General features: G+C 36.9%; 1 protein-coding gene across 1 annotated transcript; it reads right to left on the reverse strand.

The window, feature by feature from the left end:
- Positions 1 to 1,116: 1,116 nt before the first annotated feature.
- LOC121768599 (alpha-xylosidase 1-like) lies at positions 1,117 to 6,125 on the reverse strand. Its single transcript, XM_042165129.1, has 3 exons — positions 5,710 to 6,125; positions 4,952 to 5,634; positions 1,117 to 3,284 (listed from the first exon to the last, which is right to left on the reverse strand). Exons 1-3 carry the CDS (start codon positions 5,931 to 5,933, stop codon positions 1,411 to 1,413), a joined length of 2,781 nt encoding a protein of 926 aa, XP_042021063.1. The 5' UTR covers positions 5,934 to 6,125; the 3' UTR covers positions 1,117 to 1,410.
- Positions 6,126 to 22,209: the final 16,084 nt, after the last annotated feature.

Raw genomic sequence — 22,209 nt, forward strand, 5'->3', positions numbered from 1 at the left:
AATGCGAAACTTATTAGTATTATTAAATTATATTTTTTCATTCCATAAAAATAAATTTTTTTTTCTATTTTTAACCCGCCCCATAAATATAACCTGTTTTTATTTTTAGTGAATCTTTTTTTTATTATTTCATTCGTTCCCTAAAAATATAAATTTTTGGAACATTAGATTCCACCTACTTAAAGAAAAATAAAATTTTAATAAAAAGTTTATATTTTTAAAGGATGGAGGTAGCATAAAGTATGTCTAATTTTTTACTAACAATAATTCAATCACTTTTTTTTTTAAACATCTCTCCTATTTTTACCAATTTCATATTATCACCATCAAAGTTTGTATAGTATTTTTATAAGACTTGATTGAATAGTACTACTTTTTCCAAAATAATAAATAAATATGTTAATTAATTCGACGCCTTTATGACATCTATCATTATTAAAGGGTGTATTGAACATTTAAAAATATCCTAAATAGATGGTTGGGTGATTTTAAAAGCGCTGTTTATTATAATTGAAAAATGTAAAAAGCAGGGGCGGAGCCAGGAAATTATACAAGAAGGGGCAAAGAATTGCATATTTTCTCAAAAGCCTGTATAACTTTTCTTTTACTTTTTCTCTATAAGTTCCAGAGTTTTAGTCTTTAACACTCAATGACTTTTTGTTTTCTTTTCCAGATTTTATTAAATATTACTCCTAATTACATGTCTGACTTTTCATTTTTTTCCAAATAGGGCAATAAAGGTTTTTCTATTAAAATACTAAGGGGGTAAAAGTAATAAAATACACGTATTATAGTGATATTATCTATATATCTTTGCATAAATGGATACTCAGGTTGGGCAACTGCCCATGTATATATACACTAGATCCGCCCTTGGTAAAAAGAGTCATTCTACTAAATGCCACTTATTTCAATCACCGAATCACGGATAACACATCTTCTGCAATTTGAAAAAAATGAATAAATAAAAGTGGAAAGGTGACATTTCATGTTGAATTGAATATATAGAAAAGAAATTGATAAATGCACAGGCAGCCAATCGCATAAAGCGAGCACTAGGATTGCAACGTTGATGACTAGACATCATGTACTAAGAGTAATGGAGATATTTCCATATTTCGAGTACTTAATTCATTGTGATTATATTTTTATTCACCAAATACTTATTCATCCATAACATACATTCACAATAGTACTAAGTACATTGTAGGCAACTCCCATATAATTCCAGAAAATAAAATGAAGTGTTCAAGCGATTAAATGGAGTGGGATGTAAAATGTTCCATCATCATCATCTCCTCCCCATTCACAAACTCGATTCACCACTCAATATCAAGATAACAAATTGGAGATTAATTAATTAATTGCATGATAATCCAGCAAATACTCCTATGAAGAATGAAAATATCTTCAGCCTTTGATTCCCATCTTCCACGTCATAGCAAATTTCTTCCCCACAGGCAACTCCAGTCCTCCTATCTCCACCATCACATGCTTCCTCTTCCCCTCCTCCGCCTCCATCTGATGCTCCGACGTGCTGACCTCCACCGCAGAAGAAGCATCTTCCACCGCATTCCCATCAACCTCAACCTCGACCGTGCTAGCAACACTACCCTCCAACCCAAGCACAGCTACCTTCCCCACAATCCAACCCTTCTCCAAAGCAAACTCACCTTCTTGAACATTCGACCACACCTTCACCGCACCAGCACTAATCTTGGCATATAGCTCGACGTAGGTTGATGACCCTGCCGCCACCTTCATCTCCGGCAGCTCATCATCGTCGAGGAAGAGACTCCCCTCGCACTTCCCTTCCTTGGCTCCGAGCGGGAAGGCTACAACAAGCGTGAAAGGCGTGTTTCTTGCTTCCTTAGATATCAACCCTCCTTGTTGCATTGGGATTATGGCGTTTTCATACACATGCACGTTGATCGTGTGCAGTGGCGCGTGCAGCAAGACATGACTCGACTCTTTCGACACGATCACCTTTGCAAGATCAAACATGTTGTACCAGCTTCCGGGAGGGAACACGGCCTCCACGGTTGTCTTGTTTGGCTCAAGAACCGGGGACACCATCACATTGCTCCCGAGCAGGAATTGGGTGCTTAAATCATATAGTTTGACCTCGTTCGGGAAGCTGAAGAACAAGGGACGGGCGATGGGAGCGCCCGTAGTGTGAGCCTCGTAGCTGAGCGTGTACAGATAAGGCAGAAGCTTGTATCTCATGCCTAGAGCATTTCTTGCAGACTCTGCAACTGACTCCCACTGGTAAAGCTCTTGTCTTGGCGAGTAGAAGTTTGCATGATCTCTTGAGAAGGGGTAGAAAGCCCCGAGCTCGATCCAACGATTGCAGAGCTCCTCTGTTGGAGGAGGGTAGAATCCACAGATGTCTGATCCTACCATTGGAACTCCAAATATGCCGAAGTTGAGCATTGTGGAGATTGAGTACTTCAAATCCTCCCACGTAGCCTTGTTGTCCCCCGTCCAATGTGCAGCGTAATGCCCTGATCCAACAAAGGTGGAGCGAGATAGGATGAACGGGCGCTTCCCCTGCAGCGCCTGCAGCGCCTTGTGGGTGGCGATGGCTTGTGAGAAGCCATACAAACTGTGAGCATCATACTCCAACACGCCGTTGTAGTGATAAGCACTCGTTGCTATGGTCTTGTAGCCTATAGGTGCTTGTATGCCCGATGCATTGATCTTGTAGGGTGGGTCGTCCCACCTCGTGTTGGTGATGTTCTTGCAATCAAGGCAGCACACCCACCCCGGTCCAGTCCCATTCGGACAGATCCTGTCCTGTGGGATCGTGCATAGGCCGTTGCAGAAGTTGGAGGCCTCATTCATGTCGATCCAGAGGCCATCAACAGGAACAAGCTCGTGGAAACGATGGATTTCATCGCCCCACCATTCGACTGTTTTTGGGTTGAGGAAGTCAGGGAAGTTGACAGCTCCGGGCCAGACCTGGGCGAGGAAGGGCTGGCCGTGGTACTTGATGAAGACGTCATTGGCAAGTCCACGTTGGTAGACGCCGTAGGTGCTGTTGACGCCGATCCCAGGGTCTATTAGGACAATGTACTTCATACCTTGGGCGTGAATCTTCTCTAAGAATGCTAGCAGCTTGGGGCGAGGGTAGTTGTGAGGGTTGAGAGTGAAGTCCTTGTGTCCGTCCATGTGATCGTCGTCGTTCCATATCACGTCGAGTGGGATCTTCGCCTTCTTGTAGTTGTCGACCACATCTTCTACAACTGATAAGTTGTGGTATCCCCATCTGCATTGATGGAACCCTGCACAAAAAAAAGTTAGGAAATTCATCCCTTTTAGTTACATGGACGTTCATATAATATTATGCACAGGATCGGACAATAATCGAGTAATTTGTATTTCATCTATCAAGAATTAATAATGAGGAAGATTACTAACAATAAGGTTGTATTTAACCCACAATTATAGCATAGTTGGAGAGCAAAGCTAAACGAGTCAAATTGTTCTACCCGGCCCAGTCCATTCCTATCGGGCTTGAGTTTTCGTTTAGGGTCAAGTCAGGTCGACCCATTGAGTGGGGCAGGATTCAGCAGCTTTAGAGAAAGCCCATTTAGTGGTCCCCTTGGAAAATAGGATGTGAAGATAAGTATTTTGCCCAACATTTGCCCATCTTCTGTTTGGTGAGATTCCTCTGTGTAGTGGTGATATTATTAATGTAAGAAATATATTCGTTTCGATGATAGAGAAATAATACTTAATAGGATAGTTGAATTTATGATTTTAGAAAATGGGAGGTGTTGAGCATCTTTATTGGTGTTGAATGATGAAGGTAGAAAAACAATATGAAATGCATGCGTTTATGTGGGCCTATAATTTTTTGGAGGGTCATGGTCATGGTCATGGACAAAAGATCTTTGCTGAGAAAGTATATATTGGAATAGTACAGTAAATGATTCTCTCACATGGGTAACTGTTTTAGTTCCAAACTCTCAACTTTGGAATGCTAACACTTGTCTTGAAAAAAATTACAACTAGCAATTTCAAGAAATTTCTATTTAGCTAAGGAAACGATGCCGTGAAGTGTGAAACTATGGGAAAAAACGAAAATTACTTAAAACAGATTGGAGAAATATGCAGCATCTAGCAACAGAGGAAAAAACACGCATACAAGCATGAAGACAATAAATGTAAATGAGCCTAAATAAAGATAGCGGATGTAATATGCAACGTGTGCAGGAAGGTGTCGTGACATGTTGAAAGAAAGAAATAGTTCCACGTACATAGATAGTTAGAATTGTTAAATACTCCTGTCTCCTTTTAATGATTATGTATAGTCAAGATTATTCAATAAAGTGCTTCTGCACTATCATAAAATATTTCACCTAATCATAAGCACATAGTACTTGTTTGTGACTATTCAATCTTGAAACCATCACGTTCTAAATAGAACTTTTGAGACAGTAATATAATTACCAAATACTTACACAAAGATCTTACTTTTTTTATAATAAAAAGGTAAATCTTCCAATCAATCTCATCCTCATTAACATAGGTCACAGTCAAAATGTGGTCCTAACTGCAACTAGTCATGTTCAGTTAAGGAATTTAATGTTCGTCTAAATACGATGTTCATGCCTAAAAGGTCCTAGTAGAGAAAGCTTAATTTCCAGCGCTAGATAATCTAGAGTAGGTGAAGCATTTCCATTTCTTAATATGAAACAAAACAAAAGAAATCCCATACTCAAAGCTCTAAATAATTCAATCTAATCATTAAATCAGCAATCCTAGCTCACTAAACCTTATCAACATTCAGCATTTCACATTATTCATTACACAATTAAATACGCCATAAATGCACACCAATCACAAACTGCTAATTTCGGAATAACCCAACAAGACAAACAGGATTGAAAACAGAGACACAAACAGGGAAAATAAAATAATACTACTACTAATAAAAAAAACTTACCGAAAGCCCAGTAAGGCATCGCCGCCGGTCGGCCAACAAACGCCGTGTACTGATCGACGACGGCGAGAGGCGTGGGGCCGGAGAAAAAGTAAAGGTCTAAAACACCCCCGATAACCTTATACGTCAGGGAATCGCCCCTGTAGAAAACATCCATACCGTTACTGTTCAACAGCAGAACCGCGTGAGCGCGCGCTTCTCCACCGGCATTCCTCAGGTCCATATACACCGGATGCGAGCCGTACAAATCCGCATTCAGGTTAATCGCCGAAATATCGGTGGTGTAGAGAGTGTAGGGATCGTTGGGGTACAGCTTGATGCCGTGGGGCTGCGTGTTCTCCCCCAAACCATACAGCGACGCATTTTTTGGCAATTTTGTCGAGATCTCCAGATACTGGTCTTTGAACACCAAATCGCTATACGGATCCGATGCCTCCGCGCGGCTGTTGAAGAGAATCTCGCCGTTGGATTTCCGTTTCACCGTGAAACTGAAAGGATCCTTCGTGTAGGCGAAGATAAGCTCCGTCCCTACGTATTCCGTCGCCGTAAGCGCGTTCTTCCTTGAAGAGGCGAGCGCCTGCTTCAGGTGCGGAGGCTTCTCCCGCGGTAGGAGATTGTACGGAACCTCCCATCTCTGCTTCTCAGCGGCGGTGATGTGGACCCTCAGACGGCTGCCGGTTTCGTGCCTGCGGAAATTTGTTAATTAGGTCGCAATGCAGGAAAATCCGCCATTAATTTTGGGGGAAATTGTAAAGCCTTACTTGACGGAGAGGTGGAGATGGGGGATATCGGCGCGGTAGATGTTGTTCTTCTGCTTGAGTTGAAGTAAGCCGACGAGGCCGCCATCGGAGGACTCCTGGATGGAGACTAAGCGGTAGCCATTGCCGATTTTTTTGGGAACAGTTTCAGCTCCGGCTGAAGCCAAAACGCAGAGCAACAGTAAAATAGTTGGAAGTGGAGAGAAAGAAGGGAAAGAGAGTGACATTTTTGTGGTGTGATTGTGGTGGAAACTGTGTTAGGGTTTATATAGAAGAAGGGATGGTTTCTCCGTTTACATGTGACTTGCGATTCTTTCTGGATGAATGATGATTGATTACAGTATGTAATACTATTAATTTTTTGATCAAGGAAGGCATGAAATCTTGTCTTTCTTAGCCAATCAACGCAGTGACTGACTGCTCACTCTGTGTGTCCGTGTATGCATACGCCAAAATAGATGCTAGGCACATCATTTTTTTATTTTTTTATTGGGGATGGTAAATAAATTTCATTAGTACTACTCTCATTCACCAACGGATTATTGCTAAAACTCCACTTCATTTTTTTGTGCTAATATACCCCATTATGTATATATATGTGACACTCAAAACTAGTAGTAATAGAGTAAGATAAAGTTATATAGGGATGTATATAAAAATAATTGTACAGTTAGTATTAAAGATGGTCTGAAAAATTGCAAGTACACCGTTTTGAACTACCCAATGCCATATTAACAATGACCATACGTGTTTAATTGATACATTAATATCTATAGCAACGAATGTTATCTCATAATATCTATATTAGTTAATTCTCAAAAAATCATCTTCATAATAGATTACACGGGTTTATGGAGTACAAAACTAAGTAAAATAAGATAGAGATAAAATCATAGAAAGAAAAATTGGTTGAAATAATAAATGTGGAAAACATGACCCACTATATTAATTTTTTTTATCATAAATATATAGGGACATATCAAAAGAGGAAAATGAAACCATTTTTATCATAATTTTGGTCTAGTTAAAGTACTACCGTTACCTCACTTCATTATCTAAGGAATAGTAGTAAAGTATTTGTTAATTATGTGCCTAAAAACTTTGAAGTTTCTCAATCTCAACAGAAAAAAAGTAAGAACATTGAAGCAGTCAAGGTTTTGTTGATAGTAGGAGACAAGACTATTAGCTACATTGCATCGATAGCACTATTTTTTAAATACTCATGGTTGGTTTGATGTTAGTTGTGGATGTGTATAAGATATTTATACCGAAAAGTGTTCCATTTAATATGTACATTCGATTTTGTGGTACAAATCAAACCTTGGTAAATAAATGAAGTATTAGTACTATATAAATATAGTAAATCGCAATCTTTTCAAACGTGCAAAATTACATCCAGATTGACAACATATTATTACCACAATACCACTCCATCCATTATTAATATTTTTAATAGTAGATGATACAAAATTTTAATATAAATTTAATTAAATAAGAAATAGATATTTAAAAAATTAATTGAAATTAGAAGATGATTAATTTTGATCGGCAATTCAAAATGAAAATGTAAGTATTGGTTTTGATGTATACCAGAATATTAAAGTTGAAAACCAAAAGTAAGGGCCAAATTCAATAGCGCGACAGGAAAGGGGAAAATTCACGGACCGGTCCGACCTCTAATTGGTTCACAAATTTTATGCGATAAAATCAACATAAGTAAATGAGTATGTATTTTATAAACATCTACAGTATATTAAAGCATTAAACTATAAAAGTGGGTGGCAGTCGCAAGCTCAATTAAAAATGACGCATTTAAGAATTATTGGTTTTGGATGAATGTATGCCCTGTTGTCTGCCTTATTGTATAGGACTATAGGTACTAGTTTAAATTTGAACCCTGTTATTCATTATAGTATTGTGTATTCATTATAATTTATGAGTTGTAGTACAACTTATTTTTTACTTGTCGACCAAAATAGGGTTGAAAACTATAGTATATATTATTCAGTTATTCAATGTATCACACGGGTATATTGAGGCCGTTTCCCTATTTAATGTTGTGAAGTAGACGAAACTACAGCACATATTGCATGGAGATATATAACTATTAACTGTAAATTTTAAATATTCACAAATGCTGAATTTTTTTAGGATGACAAGTGAAAACTACATACTAATAGTACTGTACGTAAGTTGTCAGTCTGTGAAATTTTTTCGCAACAGACTGGTGCAGATGCTCTACGGCAGTGCTACTCATTCGGACGGATGGCGTCCGTGCCGCAGGCGCGGCGGTGTGCTGCTCGCCGCTTGCTCTTGCCGCTGGCACGGCGCTGCTTTAAATTAAAAAAAATTTCTCACTTCCCAATAAATTATATCCGTTTTCTCCTCACTTTTAATTTATTTTTAAAATTTTTTCCCCAAAATTCACATTTTCATCTATAAATACCCTCACTTCCACACCAAAAATTTCACACCACACTACACAATTCTCATCTAAATTCTCTCATCTTCTCTTATCAATTCTCAATCTTTCACTCTTAAAAAAAATGTCAGGCTTCGGCGATCACCCCTCCGACTCCTTCGGTTGGAACCACGAATGGTTCAGCTCACAACCATTCCCTAGTCCGGAAATGCAATTTTCGGCCCCTCCTCAAACCCAAGGTTCTCAAGTTCGGGGTGGCTACCGGCCTTACTTGGTGGACGACCAAGATGCCCCCGATGGGCGATACGGGGTGGGCACCCGAAACCAGATCGGGAGGGAGCGACGGCTCTCAAACTCCTCCTCTTCCTACTCCTACTCCTCGTGGTGTACGCACCATGTATACTCCGGCGGAGATGGATCAATTATTCAAAGCCTATTTGATTATCTCTGAAGATCCGGAGAAAGGCACGAACCAAAGCGGGGATAGGTTTTGGTGGCGCGTTTCCCGCCGGTACAATGAAAACCGCCCGGTTGGAACCATCGAGCGCAATGAGAGTATGGTGTGCAATGCCATATTCAGAGCCAACGAAGAAATCCAAAAGTTCCAGGGGTGTTACCTCTAGGAAGAGCGGTCAGAGGGGAGCGGCAGGAGCTAGCTCAACACCATCAGTGCCGCTTTGGCGACCTACCAATCCCTAAATTACAAACCGTTCAAGTACCTCAGCGCTTAGCAGGAGGTGCGTGTGCATCCGAAGTATAGAGGAGGCGTCTCATCCTCCTCCAGCTCCTCCAGCAAATGGTCGAGGTCGGTATCCCTATCCGACGCCGGCGAGGATGAGGTGGCTAGCCAGCTTGCCGGAGCTAACTTGGATAGCCCCGACGCCGGCCCGAGCAGTTCCCAACGCCGGCCGCAAGGAAGGAAGAAGGCGACGACCAATCGTCGTCGCTCCGCAATTCCATCCGCCCCCGCTCCCGCTCCCGCTCCCTTTGTGCCACCTCAACCCCCCACCAACTCGTTGTGGACCCTTTTGGCCAAACTCAATTTTTCTGATAGGTCAAATATGACCTCGAGCAACTTGATTCACATTTGGCAATGATACGGGGTCTCCGAAGAACATTGGGGATAAGGCCAGAGGAATAGTCTTCCACGGTGGTATTTTTTAGCCTTTAATTATGTATTTTTTATTTTTTAGGATTTTAATTATGCATGTTTATTTTTAGGATTTTAATTATATAATTTTTAATTTTTAGGATTTTAATTATGTAATTTTTAATTTTTTTTTGTAATTTGCAATAGTATTCCGGGAATTTTTAATGCATTTTAATATTGTGGAAATGTTTTTATTTAAATTGAATAATCGAATGGTGGGACCCTTGAGCATGTCCTTGAGGAAGAGCATGTATGTGAGTGTTGTGCTCGTAGGGAAGAGCAGGGAGTAAAAAAAATTATAAAAGTGGGTCCGGGCTCATATACGTGCTCTTGCCAAAGAACACGGATGGGGATGGTGTTAATATTATCATCATCTTTATATTTTTCCTATTTGATATCATTTTCAATACCTCATATAGTAGTTACGCAATTAATTCCACAAATGCTTAATAACATTTAAGCATTTGTAATAATACGATTTGTTTTTCTGAAGGTAGACAATTTTTATGCTATGTATTTGATTATGGAGTATTAATTAATAATATAATATGATTAGCAGTGTGAGCATTGAATATGAATCATGATATGATTCTCTTTGAGGAACAAAAGAGGGCAATAATTTGGTTATCATGATCTCTCTTCCCCTTTTGAAAACTGATATGTTTCCATTACCTATGATGGGGCATACATTTTTTTTTAATCTCGTGGCGAATCCTATGCCATATATTCCCCACCAAGTGTCTGAATTTAAGCAAAGTTTGATATTTTTTGTACAACACTTTTAAAGGGAATCTGGCAAATTAATTTGATTCCCTTAACAGCTCTGAGAGTATCTCCGATGGGAAAAAGTATATAGAAAATGTATATTATGTATTTACCTTCTTATAAAGTAAAATATACCATTCTAAAAAATAATATATTACAAAGGGAAAATGTATATAGAAAGATAAATTATTTTTTAAAAATAAAATAATAGTATAAAATGCATTAAAAAATATAGAGTGTAATACATTCTCTAATACCTTTTCCCTTGGAGAAGGTTTTTTCATGAAAAGAAGGCAAATATGATAGTTATAAGATTTTACTTCTCCATTGATGGGAAGGTAAAGATACCTCTTCAAAATGGGAAAATGTATGATATGATCATATCTTTTATGATCTTCCAATTATTTAGTTTTCTTTTATTCACCATATCTTTCCCATATTTGTTTAGATATTTGTTTCTTGTTCATTAAGTTAGGGTAGTAGTATTAGAGTATTATAAATAAGAGAGATTGTTATCAATCAATGAATCAATAAATTACATATTTTTCCTAAACTTGTCTTGAGTATCAAGTATAATTTTCGTTCCTTATTTGCTACTCATCGGAGAACGTCCGAGAACCGGCAATCGTGAGCTTTCCTTCAAGCACGTTGAAGGTTTGGTCACAGCAACTCGCGCGAAGATCGTCATCCGGTCACGTTACGGAGGACGTCCGTAACAACTGGTGCTTTCATTGAGAGCTCATCCTCCGTCTTATGGTGTTCTATTTGAGTATATTCCTTATGAAACCCAAATGGCTGGAGTGGTTGATATTACGACGATCTTATTAATCAAATATATCTTGATGTAAGCAATATTGAATCTTAAAGAGGATAGGAAGATGGCTGTGGTTACAAGAAGATTACTTGGACCAGAGAGTTGCTCTGTTGATGGGTTAGAAAGGCTGTCATCATCAACAGCTCTAGCCTCTACCTATATATTCTTCTCCACATTTCTTTATTCAATCAAGAAAAAGCTTCATGATTTTTGGTTAAGTAAAAAGATAGATAAATCAGAAAGTAGAGGAGAAATAGCAACATAAAGGTTTTTACATGACAACTATACATCTCATCATAAAAAATTAATGATGGTGAAAAATTATCTTAACATAATTTCAAAGAGTCGGTATCTAATGCTACAATTCATTTGCAGAGTAACAAATTCATATATTATCACCCCTAATATTTTCATTGTCACAAGTGGTCAGTATTACTGTACTACCAATAAGCCCACTTCATAACTTCACATGCATGCGTGATCAAAATCTTAAAATCATTACACCTAAATAGAACATGGACCAGGCTTTTATAGAACATGGACCAGGCTTTCATTGTTCAATTTTGATCCATTAGTCCTAAAATAGAATTTGTTGTCTAAATACGTCACACCCATATATAGAAGTTCCATCTTAATTTGGTCCTAAACGTTATCATAGTAAACATTTCTGCTTCAATATTAGTTTTAAAATAAATTAATATTTAATATTTATAACAAATATAATCACATTTGATGAAAATGCTTAAATAATATAGATAAGATTCGAAATGAATGCAATTACTATAAGATACTGCTGCCTATACATCATACATGCATATGGAGAGAGAGTTGTGCGAGGAATTTTTAGACTTGAAGTAATTAATAATGAATATGACGATAAAATAAAAATGATAATGGAATCTAAGTGGATATTACATCTAATGTTTGAGAAATAGAAGATTTACTCTTAATATATATTTGGGCTAAAATGAGAAAAAAAATCTGGGCTTATATGAAGATTTGTAGAGAACATACCAGTGAAAAATAGGTCTAGGCCATAATCTTAAAGTAGCAAGTTCTTTTTTGTGTCTAGGCTGAAACTTCGTGGTTGGACCAATCTGTTTGGTTCCAATTTATTTATAAATCTATAATAAAGATCTCTGCCATATTTATTAAAAATATAACATGTTTGTGAAAGATGTATGAACTAGATTAGGATACTGAGCTTTAATTAATTAAATTAGTTAAAAAAAAGTGCAAGTCTATGGGCCTTAGGTTTATGGTCCAGTTGTATGAGAAATAAGTGAGAGGTTCATAAGATTGAGAAAGTAAAACAATATACATTCTTTGTCGGACAAAACATAATATGTATGTTCCATCGGAGATTTTCTAGCTTTCTTTGATTGAATTGTGTGCCGATGAATTGTTCATGCATCATATTGACAATGCTCATGGATGCCGAAAGCAGTGGATTTATTTGCAGGATTATATCAATTGTGGAAAATAATCTACACTACAAGTAAGTCCCCTAACTATTGTGTAATATGCTCAATGCACAATATTGATTATGAATCTAGATTTGTTTTCCTATCCGTAATTTCCTAACAGTCTAATCATCTTAGGATATATATACACACTTCTATTATTCAAAAAAGAATAATGCTATGCGGCCACATTATGGCCAGCCATAAATTAAGTAAATAACAAAAAAAATTGATTTTTTTTCAAATTTTTGGTTTAATACTATTTGATTTTACTTTTATATCATCTTCATTATATGTTGCTCAACATGTTAGTGTTGTTCTTTCGTAGTTTTTGCTCAACTTATTACTACTGTCATTTCTTGATTGTTGCTCAACGTATACAGTAATTCGTGATATTAATGTGTTTTACGTAATGGAATTCAAAGATAAGTATCAACTCACAAGTCCATTCACACACATATAAGTTTATATCGGTAATTCTAATTTTTTTATACATGTAAATGGACTAAATTAACTTTTTATGGCCGGCCACATTATGACCATTTAGCATCACTCTTCAAAAAAATATACTACTACTACTTAAATTTAAAACAAAGACTCCCTTATAGTACTATTTTCGCCCTTCATCCTTGTAAAAAAATTTGACTCCCAGGAGTAGAATCTTACACAGCATTGGTTTTTTTGTTTCTTTTAAGCTCGGCCACTCCAATTGATCCAGCAAAGGATTGTATTATGTTTTTTTTCTTTAGGGCATCCGCAATGGGCGGACGATGGCATGCCCGATGGCGCGCATCGTCCGCGCCATCCATCATCCCCACCCATTGCGGGTGCGCGCCATAGGGCGCGGACGATAGTCGCGCCCTATACTTCGGTCGCGGAGGATAGCGCGGATGATGGCCATCGTCCGCGCCATCATCCGCCCCATTGCGGCTGTCGCGGACGATGGCCATCGTCCGCCCCATTGTGGAGGTCGCGGACGATCAATCGCGGACGATGTCACGCGGTTTCGTTTTTTTATAAATACCGTTCATTTGTAACATTTCATTTCACTCGATTTCATTTTCGAAACTTACAATTACATAATTACTACGAAATGGATTCAAGTCCCAATAGTCCTACGTTTAGCGCAGGGGCGCATTAGCCGGGTACAGAACCCGGCGATTATCGTTCGTTCGACACCAACGCCCATTACGATCCCGATTTCAGTACGGAATCATATGGGTTGTCTGACATGGAGTCGTCTCCGCACCGCCCAACCGCAGTGGCCGATCCCGACCCCGCCGCGACCGCTTCCGCCCCAGCCAGAAAGAAGCGGAACCGGCAGCGGGCGCAGAAGTTGCCGCCTCCCGATGATTGCGATGAGTACGCCCCCGGCCGTACGAACTACAACGACGACGAAACTCTCACCTTGGCCAGGTGTTGGGTAGATATATCGGAAGATCCGATATTCGCGAACAACCAGCAACAGATAGCGTACTGGGAACGCATCGCGGACCTCTACAATTCGGTGAAGCCGCCGACCGCGTACAAGCGCAAGCGTGAGCAACTCCGCAAGCACTGAGATCAAGTCAAGAAGCAAGTGAACTTGTACGCGGCGGAGTTCGAGAAGTTCACGCGGTCACAGGGGAGCGGCGAGAGCGCGAGCGACGTGCGCGCTAAAGCGCTGTTGTCGTACCGGTCGATGTACGGCGACTTCAAGCACGAGGCCATCTGGGCGCTCTTGAGGGACAAGCAGAAGTTCCAAGGTGGAATTCTGCACACTGGTGCGCCGAAGAGGATGAAGACCACTGAAGCTGGTGATTACACGAGCAGCGGCAGCGGCAACCACCCGGTTGACCTCAACCGGACGTACGTGGATGAAGGGAGTTCCGGCACACCGGTGTCCTTCCGGCGTCCTCCCGGCGTCAAGGCTGCGAAGGCCAAGAGGAAGGCGACCGCGACCTCATCGTCGACCGCTGCAACCCAAGCTCCGGTCCCGGTAGAGCTCCCGACCCAGACGGCCACCGCGTTTGAGTCGTTAGCAACATCGTCGATGGCAAGGACGATGTTGCAGACGCACAGGGCCCTCAAGAAGTGTACCGACCCCGACGAAGCCGAATATCTCCGGGCGTTACTCGATGAGCTGCGTCGGAAGTTGGGAATTGGTCCTACTTAGTTTTTTTATTATTAGTTCAATTATGTAACTTTTTTTATTAAAACTTCGCCGTTTGTTATTTAGACCGTTTTTTATTTACTCGTTACTTGTTATTTGAAAACAGTTAAATTAATTAAACAAAACAATAAAATGATGATGTGGCGCGTCATAGGGTGCCTTAGGGCGCGCCACTGCTGGAAGGGAGGTAGGAGGATAAAACTGCTGAGGTGGCGCGCCATAGGGCGCGCCTTAGGGCACCCCATTGCTAATGCTCTCAATTTAATTATATTTTGGAGTATCTATGAGTTTTGTATTTGGACCACATAGTAAATTAGTAATAGTGACATCCATAAATGTACTTGTTGCAAAATGATAAAGTATTTTGTCCAATTTATTGGGTCACAGATACGACAATAAAACTATACATCTACTTCAAACTATTTTTCATAATACAAGAAGTAGTAGTAGTATATTTTAAATTAGTAGTAATACCTAAGAAATAGAAATGAAAATTAAATTAGTGCTATCAGTTTTAATCAAGAAACTAGTCATGCATGCGTCAGTTTTGGTAGTAGGCCGCCATAAATTAAATTGGACTGTCAACAGTAACTTTGGTTATAAAGTATTGAGTATTGACATTTTATTAGTCGTCAATGCATGTTATAAATATAAGAAAATACTCGTGAGACTCGTTCGCTTAAATTTCACGTGACAAAATAAATATTTTATAATGATACATAGTAGTATTAAATTGAACCTAATTGTATTACTTTAATTGCCCAGTAAATAAAGTCGAGCTGAAAAACGATATAAAGAATTACGTGTGTCCTTATTCCGTCAACTCCATGTTTTCTTTATTCTTTTTCTCTTTAACTTTACGCAACAAACTATTTTATTCTTTTAAATTAAGTTTCCCAGCATATTTATTTTGACAGCTCAATAATCGGTGAAATATTATAAGAATGAGCCATAGACTTTGAAACAAGCCAATTAAAGTTAAACAAAGCGTTTGGGAGGTAGTGCAGCAGAATCATGTGAAATTTGTTTGACATTAATGGAAGTGGACCACTTTGTATGTGGGAATATTAAGCATCTTCACTTCATATATAGAGTTCGTCAATGAAGAGTAATATACTACTCCACTTTGAACTAAAAATGGTTATTTTTCAATATTTTCATGAAATAAAAACACCATCTGTAATGATTTGATCTGATTTCATGTAATGGTAGTTAATAATCACATGTAATGGTTGTTTTGATCTGATCTCCATCTCTCATATACTAATAAAATTAGTTTTCAATTTTATCTCTTCTACCTATACTAATGTAAACTTAGCACTTAGCATTGTTTCTGTCTATTATTTTATCTAACCAACTAAACGTACGCGAACTAAATGTCAGGAGTAAAATTTTCGGATTCCCAAAAATATAGCCGTTTAATTATCGTTTTTTAGAATTTTTTTTGAAATTTTTAAAATAAATTTTAATCCCAAAATCATCTATAAATACCTACATTCATCATCCATTTGGGCAAAATTCGGCCACGAGTAGTGGATTTTTTTAATTTTATGAATCTAATTATGTAATTTTTAATTTTTAAGACTTTAATTATGAAATTTTTAATTTTTTTGTAATTTGTAATAGTATTCTGGGTATTTTTAATGTATTTTAATATTGTGGAAATGTTTTTATTTAAATTGAATAATAAAATTGTAGAACCCTTGAGCATGTTCTTGCGGAAGAGCATGGATGTGAGTGTTGTGCTCTCGGGAAAGAGTAGGGAGTAAAAAATTAATAAAAGTAACGTGGATGCTCAATTTACAAATTACTTAGGAATGACCGAATATAAAATCGCATGCGTAAAAGACTTTTCCTTATAAGTTTTTATTTTCTTTTTTCAAGTTATACCTATTAAAATTACTTTTTAACCCATGCTGCCTTGCAAATAGTCTTCTTCAATAATGAGCAGGCTAAAAAATATCTTTCGCTCTTTTCAGGACTTTTCTTCCTAATTTAATTCATGTGACGTCATCTATGGAACTCCGATGCCGTCATACACGCCTAATTTCACCATTGATTCCAATTTGTCTAAGAGTATCCACCGTAAGCGGACACGCCCAATAGCCCCGCCCCAATTTTTATTCATAGCCCCAATTTTATTGTCTATAGCCCCAAAATTCTATTTCCGCCATTATAGTGGACACCTCCAATAGCTCCAAAATTCCAAATACAAAATTCTACATTTTCACATCCCTTCAATAGCCGCGTCCTCACCGCGAACGCGGCTATCCCGCGTCCGCCCCCCCAATAGCCCCAAAAGTTGTCCGCCCACCTTCCCCACTATAGCCGCCCGCCCACCGCCGCCCACCGCCCCCAAGACGCGGCTATAGCCGCGTCCTACTATAGTGGACGCTCTAAGGGTTAGTGGTGTTAAACGGAGTAGTATTATTTTATAATAGTCAAAATTAATAATTAATTATCAATATAATTTCAGGTAAATCTAATTTGTAACCATTTAAAAACATTATTTATTTAAATAAAATATATTTAACTATTATTTCTTTTATCAATCTCTTTATTACAGTGCCAGAGCCAGAGGCAAACCGTTGATACCGCAACTACTATTGTTGACACCGCTCTCTAATTTTAACAACGAGGTGTTTATATCCCAAATACTTTGGTATGCAGTGTACATATGAAGTAAAATCATACATATCAAACTTATATGACTTGAATTCATACCATGCAAATATGATAAGATGCTATGCATTCATCCAATTCATAAATTATGCGCACACAGGCCATGGCCGGTCAGGCACGAGTTTGTTATAAATTCGGCTAATTACTTTTATTATTGGAAATGATAAGCTACATATGATGCAAGATGTCAAGGTGGTCATAGACAAGGTTGGGTATGAATATGAATTTGGCCAATTTATACCTTCATATATTAAACTTTTAATTTTCTGTCGAATGTAAATGTTCCAACTACGATCAAACCGATGACATTAAAGTCAAAATATTTTATATGTGTTGAGAAACCAGAACAACATAAGTAATTGAACTATATATTTCTTGTTGTTATTATGTAAAATAAAACGCAAATTTTGCATTGACTGAAACTATACAAAAATTTCTTGCATCTCTATTCTATATCAAACTTATTAAAATTTAAAATTTATACTACAACAAAAATACATGAAACACTTCATTCTCTAACAAATGCACGTCACATGCGGTTGAAATCTTTTATGTACTAGTAGTATAAATTAGTCAAATGCTCAAATATCAAAAGTCCTATTATTTCATAATTTCATCATTTCATTCAACATAGAGAGTAGGATAAGAATCCAGATATGTGTCGAGTAATAGAGGAGTAATAAACAGAGAATGGTTCATTGTTTTAACATTTGATTAAATGAATAATTAGATAATGTTAAATATTGAAATATTGAGAGAATTACGTTACTAGAAACCGACGTCCAAGATAAATTAAAATAAAAATCCCACACCATATATATAAACCCACCCAACAAATTAAACCTTCAAATGTTTTTTGCTGAAAACAGTGAGTGAGACATTCCAGTCAATTTATTCTCAAGATAGTTAATATACTAAATTATCCTTTCAATGATAATACAATGGCATTCCACTAAAATATCATACTACTATTTGAAAGCACAATCAATTGTAATTCGGAAAATGTGAATTCTGCATTTAAAAATTTAAAAGTCTTCATCAATTAAAATAGTCACGCACAACTGACACAGGTCCATATATAAACATAAAAGTCAGCAAAAATTCGAGGAGTCTTTTAAAATTCAAAGTCGGTAGGTGAAATGACGTTGAAAGCTAAGTTAATCACATACACAGCACCCATTTGTTGGCCACTCAAACGAATCTCTTCCACGCCATCACACCTCACCAAACGACGTCACACGGTACGTCCGCTGAAACGGACGTCGCTATAAATTGAGCTTTTCACATTCCACCGAATTACAATTATCACCTGATCCACCGCTGCTACAAAAATTCGCAGAATATATTCATATGGAGAAGAGAAGACGGGAAGATGACGGCGGATCTAACGTCAGAAAGGCAAAGGCGCCAGATGGTGAAGGCGGTGGCGCTGCAGTGCCGGCGGATGAGGAGGTGGAGGAGTTCTTCGCGATACTGAAGCGGATACAGGTGGCCGTGAAGTATTTTCAGGAGCGGAAAGATCGGCGATGCGCGGAGTCTGAGATGACCGCGGCGGTGGCGCCGCGGTGGTGTCCGACGTTTAAACGGGAGGATTTTGAAGTGGTGAAGATGGAGGGCGAGAGATCGGAGGGAAACCCAAGTGTTGATTTGGATCTTAATTCGGATCCGGCTTGTGATGTTTCGGATCGTGCAGATTAACCTAATTGAAGATTATTAACTGCCTTTTTTTAACTTTTTTTTTTGAAGCAGTGCTGTTGTAGATTTTACGTCTTCTAATCTTCTACTATCGCTGGGCATGTACAATTACTGAATTATTGTTTAGTATTTTAGGAGATTTCTCATTTTTCCTTATCTTTTGAATTTATTTGCAAACAGATTGATGCATTATCATTATATGCAATGTTAAAAACAAACATTAGATCATTTATATATAAATGGTAGCTAGTAATGAATTTATAATAGGGAGTCGATATTTGCCTTAAACTCTGTTGCGATATTTGCCTTAAACTCTGTTGCGTATTAAAGGGGTAATTACATGTTTCATATAAAATATTTTACCTTTATTTCAATTTGGTACAAAAAATTATTAAGTTTACATATTTCATATAAAAAGTTTAGTTAGTATTCCAAAATAATAAATTCTGTTAAGTCCTTACTAACCCCGTTACTTCCAATTACATCATACATACTAAAAGTTTCATTAATGTTTCAAATTTGTACAAAAAATTTAAATTAAAATTTTCCATTAATTATTTCAAACACAGTTATTTTTATTACTCACAAAAATGAAAAACACATAGAAAAAAAATCACCATTCTTCACCATCAAATTAACGAATTGCATTTTATTGTCGAAGTTTTCACATGTAACAATGGAGAATAAAACTAAAAAAATATTGAATCTTTCTTGTAAAAATTAAATATTGACTTATTGACTATTTGAAGCTCAAGTTAGTCATTTTGTGAGATGAAATCTGGACTTATTTTATACTGTGCTCTATAAAGAATACAATAAAAAATAGAGTATATTGAGAGACATAATATTTTTAAACCACGATCAATTGCTGGAATAATTGATATTGACTGTTATTTTTTTGGAGTGATTAATTGTATTAATTCTCTAATTATTCTTTTATTATGGTGATAAGTTGGACAAATTATAAACTAACTACCGGTGTTTAAAATATTTAACGGAATGTATTAATTTAAAACACTAATATAAATTTTTGTATGAAATATGTAAACTTAATACTTTTTGTACTAAATTGAAATAAAGGTAAAATATTTTGTATGAAATATGTAATTACCCCGTTTTAAACGTTGAAAAAAGGATTAGATAGGTACTAATTTTTATTCTTGCTTGGAAATAGTACGAAGTGAGTTGACGGTTCATATTTGGGGTATTTGTTTTAAATGTTCACTTCCAACTAATTTATACCATCACAGACAATGGAAGTTGGTTTATCCCATGAACAAGTGAACATGATGACTCTCTTTATCAATAGACAGTAATGCATAAAATTCACCTTCACAATTTCTTTCAAAATGTTATACTAACAATCATCCTCACTGCAATTGTAATTGGACCCTCTAATACATGCCCCACATTTTTTTTCACAGATTTACTCTATCCATCAACTCTTGACTCAAGTGAGTCGTCCATGAGACAGATTGTACAAATGACTACCATGAAGTTTTCATTTCACCAATCTACTCGAGTTTGCAAGGATATGTTTTTGTGAATAATTGAGGAAAACCAAAACAATTGTTGTTTGTTTATTCTACTCTATAAACATACCTAATAGTACCTGACTTTGGACTCGGAAGTGCTTCTTAAATTACTTGATCGGAAATCTCTCATAATTTTTCTCTCCAATATTCTGTGACAAAAAATAATTTGATTTATAGTAAAGGTTAATTTTGGTCCTAAACATATGGTCAAAATACGAATTTGATCCAAAACATTCAATTTTTGAAAAATAGGTACATAACAAATGAAATCCTTGTGCCACTGTCATGCCACTGTGCAATTAACATTCATGCCACTGAGCAATTAACATTCATGCCATTGTGCAATTAACAAATGAAATCCTTTTTTTACGGTTCTGTAAAAAAACTAAAAGTCATGCCACTGTGCAATTAACATTGACCGTTAATTTTTTGACGGAACCGTAAAAAAGGACTACTTCGGCTATATTTTCATTTGTTATAGACCCGTTTCCCAAAAAGTAAATATTTTGAATAAAGTTCGTATTTTAATCATATATTTAAAATCAAAATTGACCTTTATTCTTTGATTTAATTAATTTTAGCGGTTGCTAATATGGAAACAGTGAGTACGGAGTAATCGATTTGTTCTATAATGAACCCAAGATTAATGAACCCAAGATTACTAAAGTTACTAGTACTATAGACAAGCTCGATTAAGAAAATATCTTACTACAAGTCCTTATTAGGAACAGGTGAATGGATGTGGATGTATGAGTACATTGTTAACCAATGGAACATGATAACTTGCTGAGGATGTTATTCTTAAATTTGGTACATTGGTTTATTGCTCAAACCGTAAGTTTGCGACAGGTGTAATCATTAAGTCATTTAATACATCCGCCTAGTACTTCCTTTACCCCACAAAAACACTTAACCTTGCATTTTTATCCGTCTCGTAGAAATATGGTGTTTCCATTTGTGAAAAATTATTCCCAACTTTTAGTAATTTATATCAATTTATTAACAACTTATAACACTATGACCTACCATTACAACTCATTAAATAGTAATAATAATGATTGTCTCACTCACACTATCCACCACCACCACTAACTATCATTTCCATTTCTCTTAGTTTACCAATTGTACATTAATTCTTATATCATTTCCAATGTTCATATTTTTATTGGACGGAGAGAGTATTACCAACCACACATTAAGGTAGGTACAAGAGATTTTTATTCCTTATAATGTTCACATTTTCCTAACTTCGTTATAAGTTAGATCTTATCATTATTGTTAAGTATAGTTCATATTTCTGGTATGATTTGTGATTCAATAAAAAGTACTCCCTCCGTCTCACAAGAGTCACGCTTTGCCATTTTAGTCCGTCCCACAATAAGAGTCACACTTTATTTTTTACCATAAATGATAAGTAGGTCTCACATTCTACTAACTCACTTCACTTACATTTTATTATAAAACCAATATAAAAAAATGAATCTCATATTCCACTAATTTTTTCGATTTACTATTCTTTATCTTTCTTAGAACTCGTGCTTTTATTGTGGGACGGAGGGAGTACCTTTATTATCATCCATAATAGTTAAAGTTTAGTGCAGTCTAATAAAGTGACCCAATTCAGAGTAATCACTTTTTCGGTCTGCATTAATGAACGAGAGTGTTGTTTAGTTTATTGGGCTTTCAAGAAATTTTAGACCCATACATTAGTGGAACTTTTAATCTGAATATGGGCCGAGAGCGTTGTATAGGGAGTAGTATATAAAGACGGAGTAACTTTTAAGTATTATAGTCAAAATTAATTTGATTTTGTTCAATAATGAAA

Source organism: Salvia splendens, chromosome 15 (assembly GCF_004379255.2).
Source record: "Salvia splendens isolate huo1 chromosome 15, SspV2, whole genome shotgun sequence".
Taxonomy (NCBI): Eukaryota; Viridiplantae; Streptophyta; class Magnoliopsida; order Lamiales; family Lamiaceae; genus Salvia; species Salvia splendens.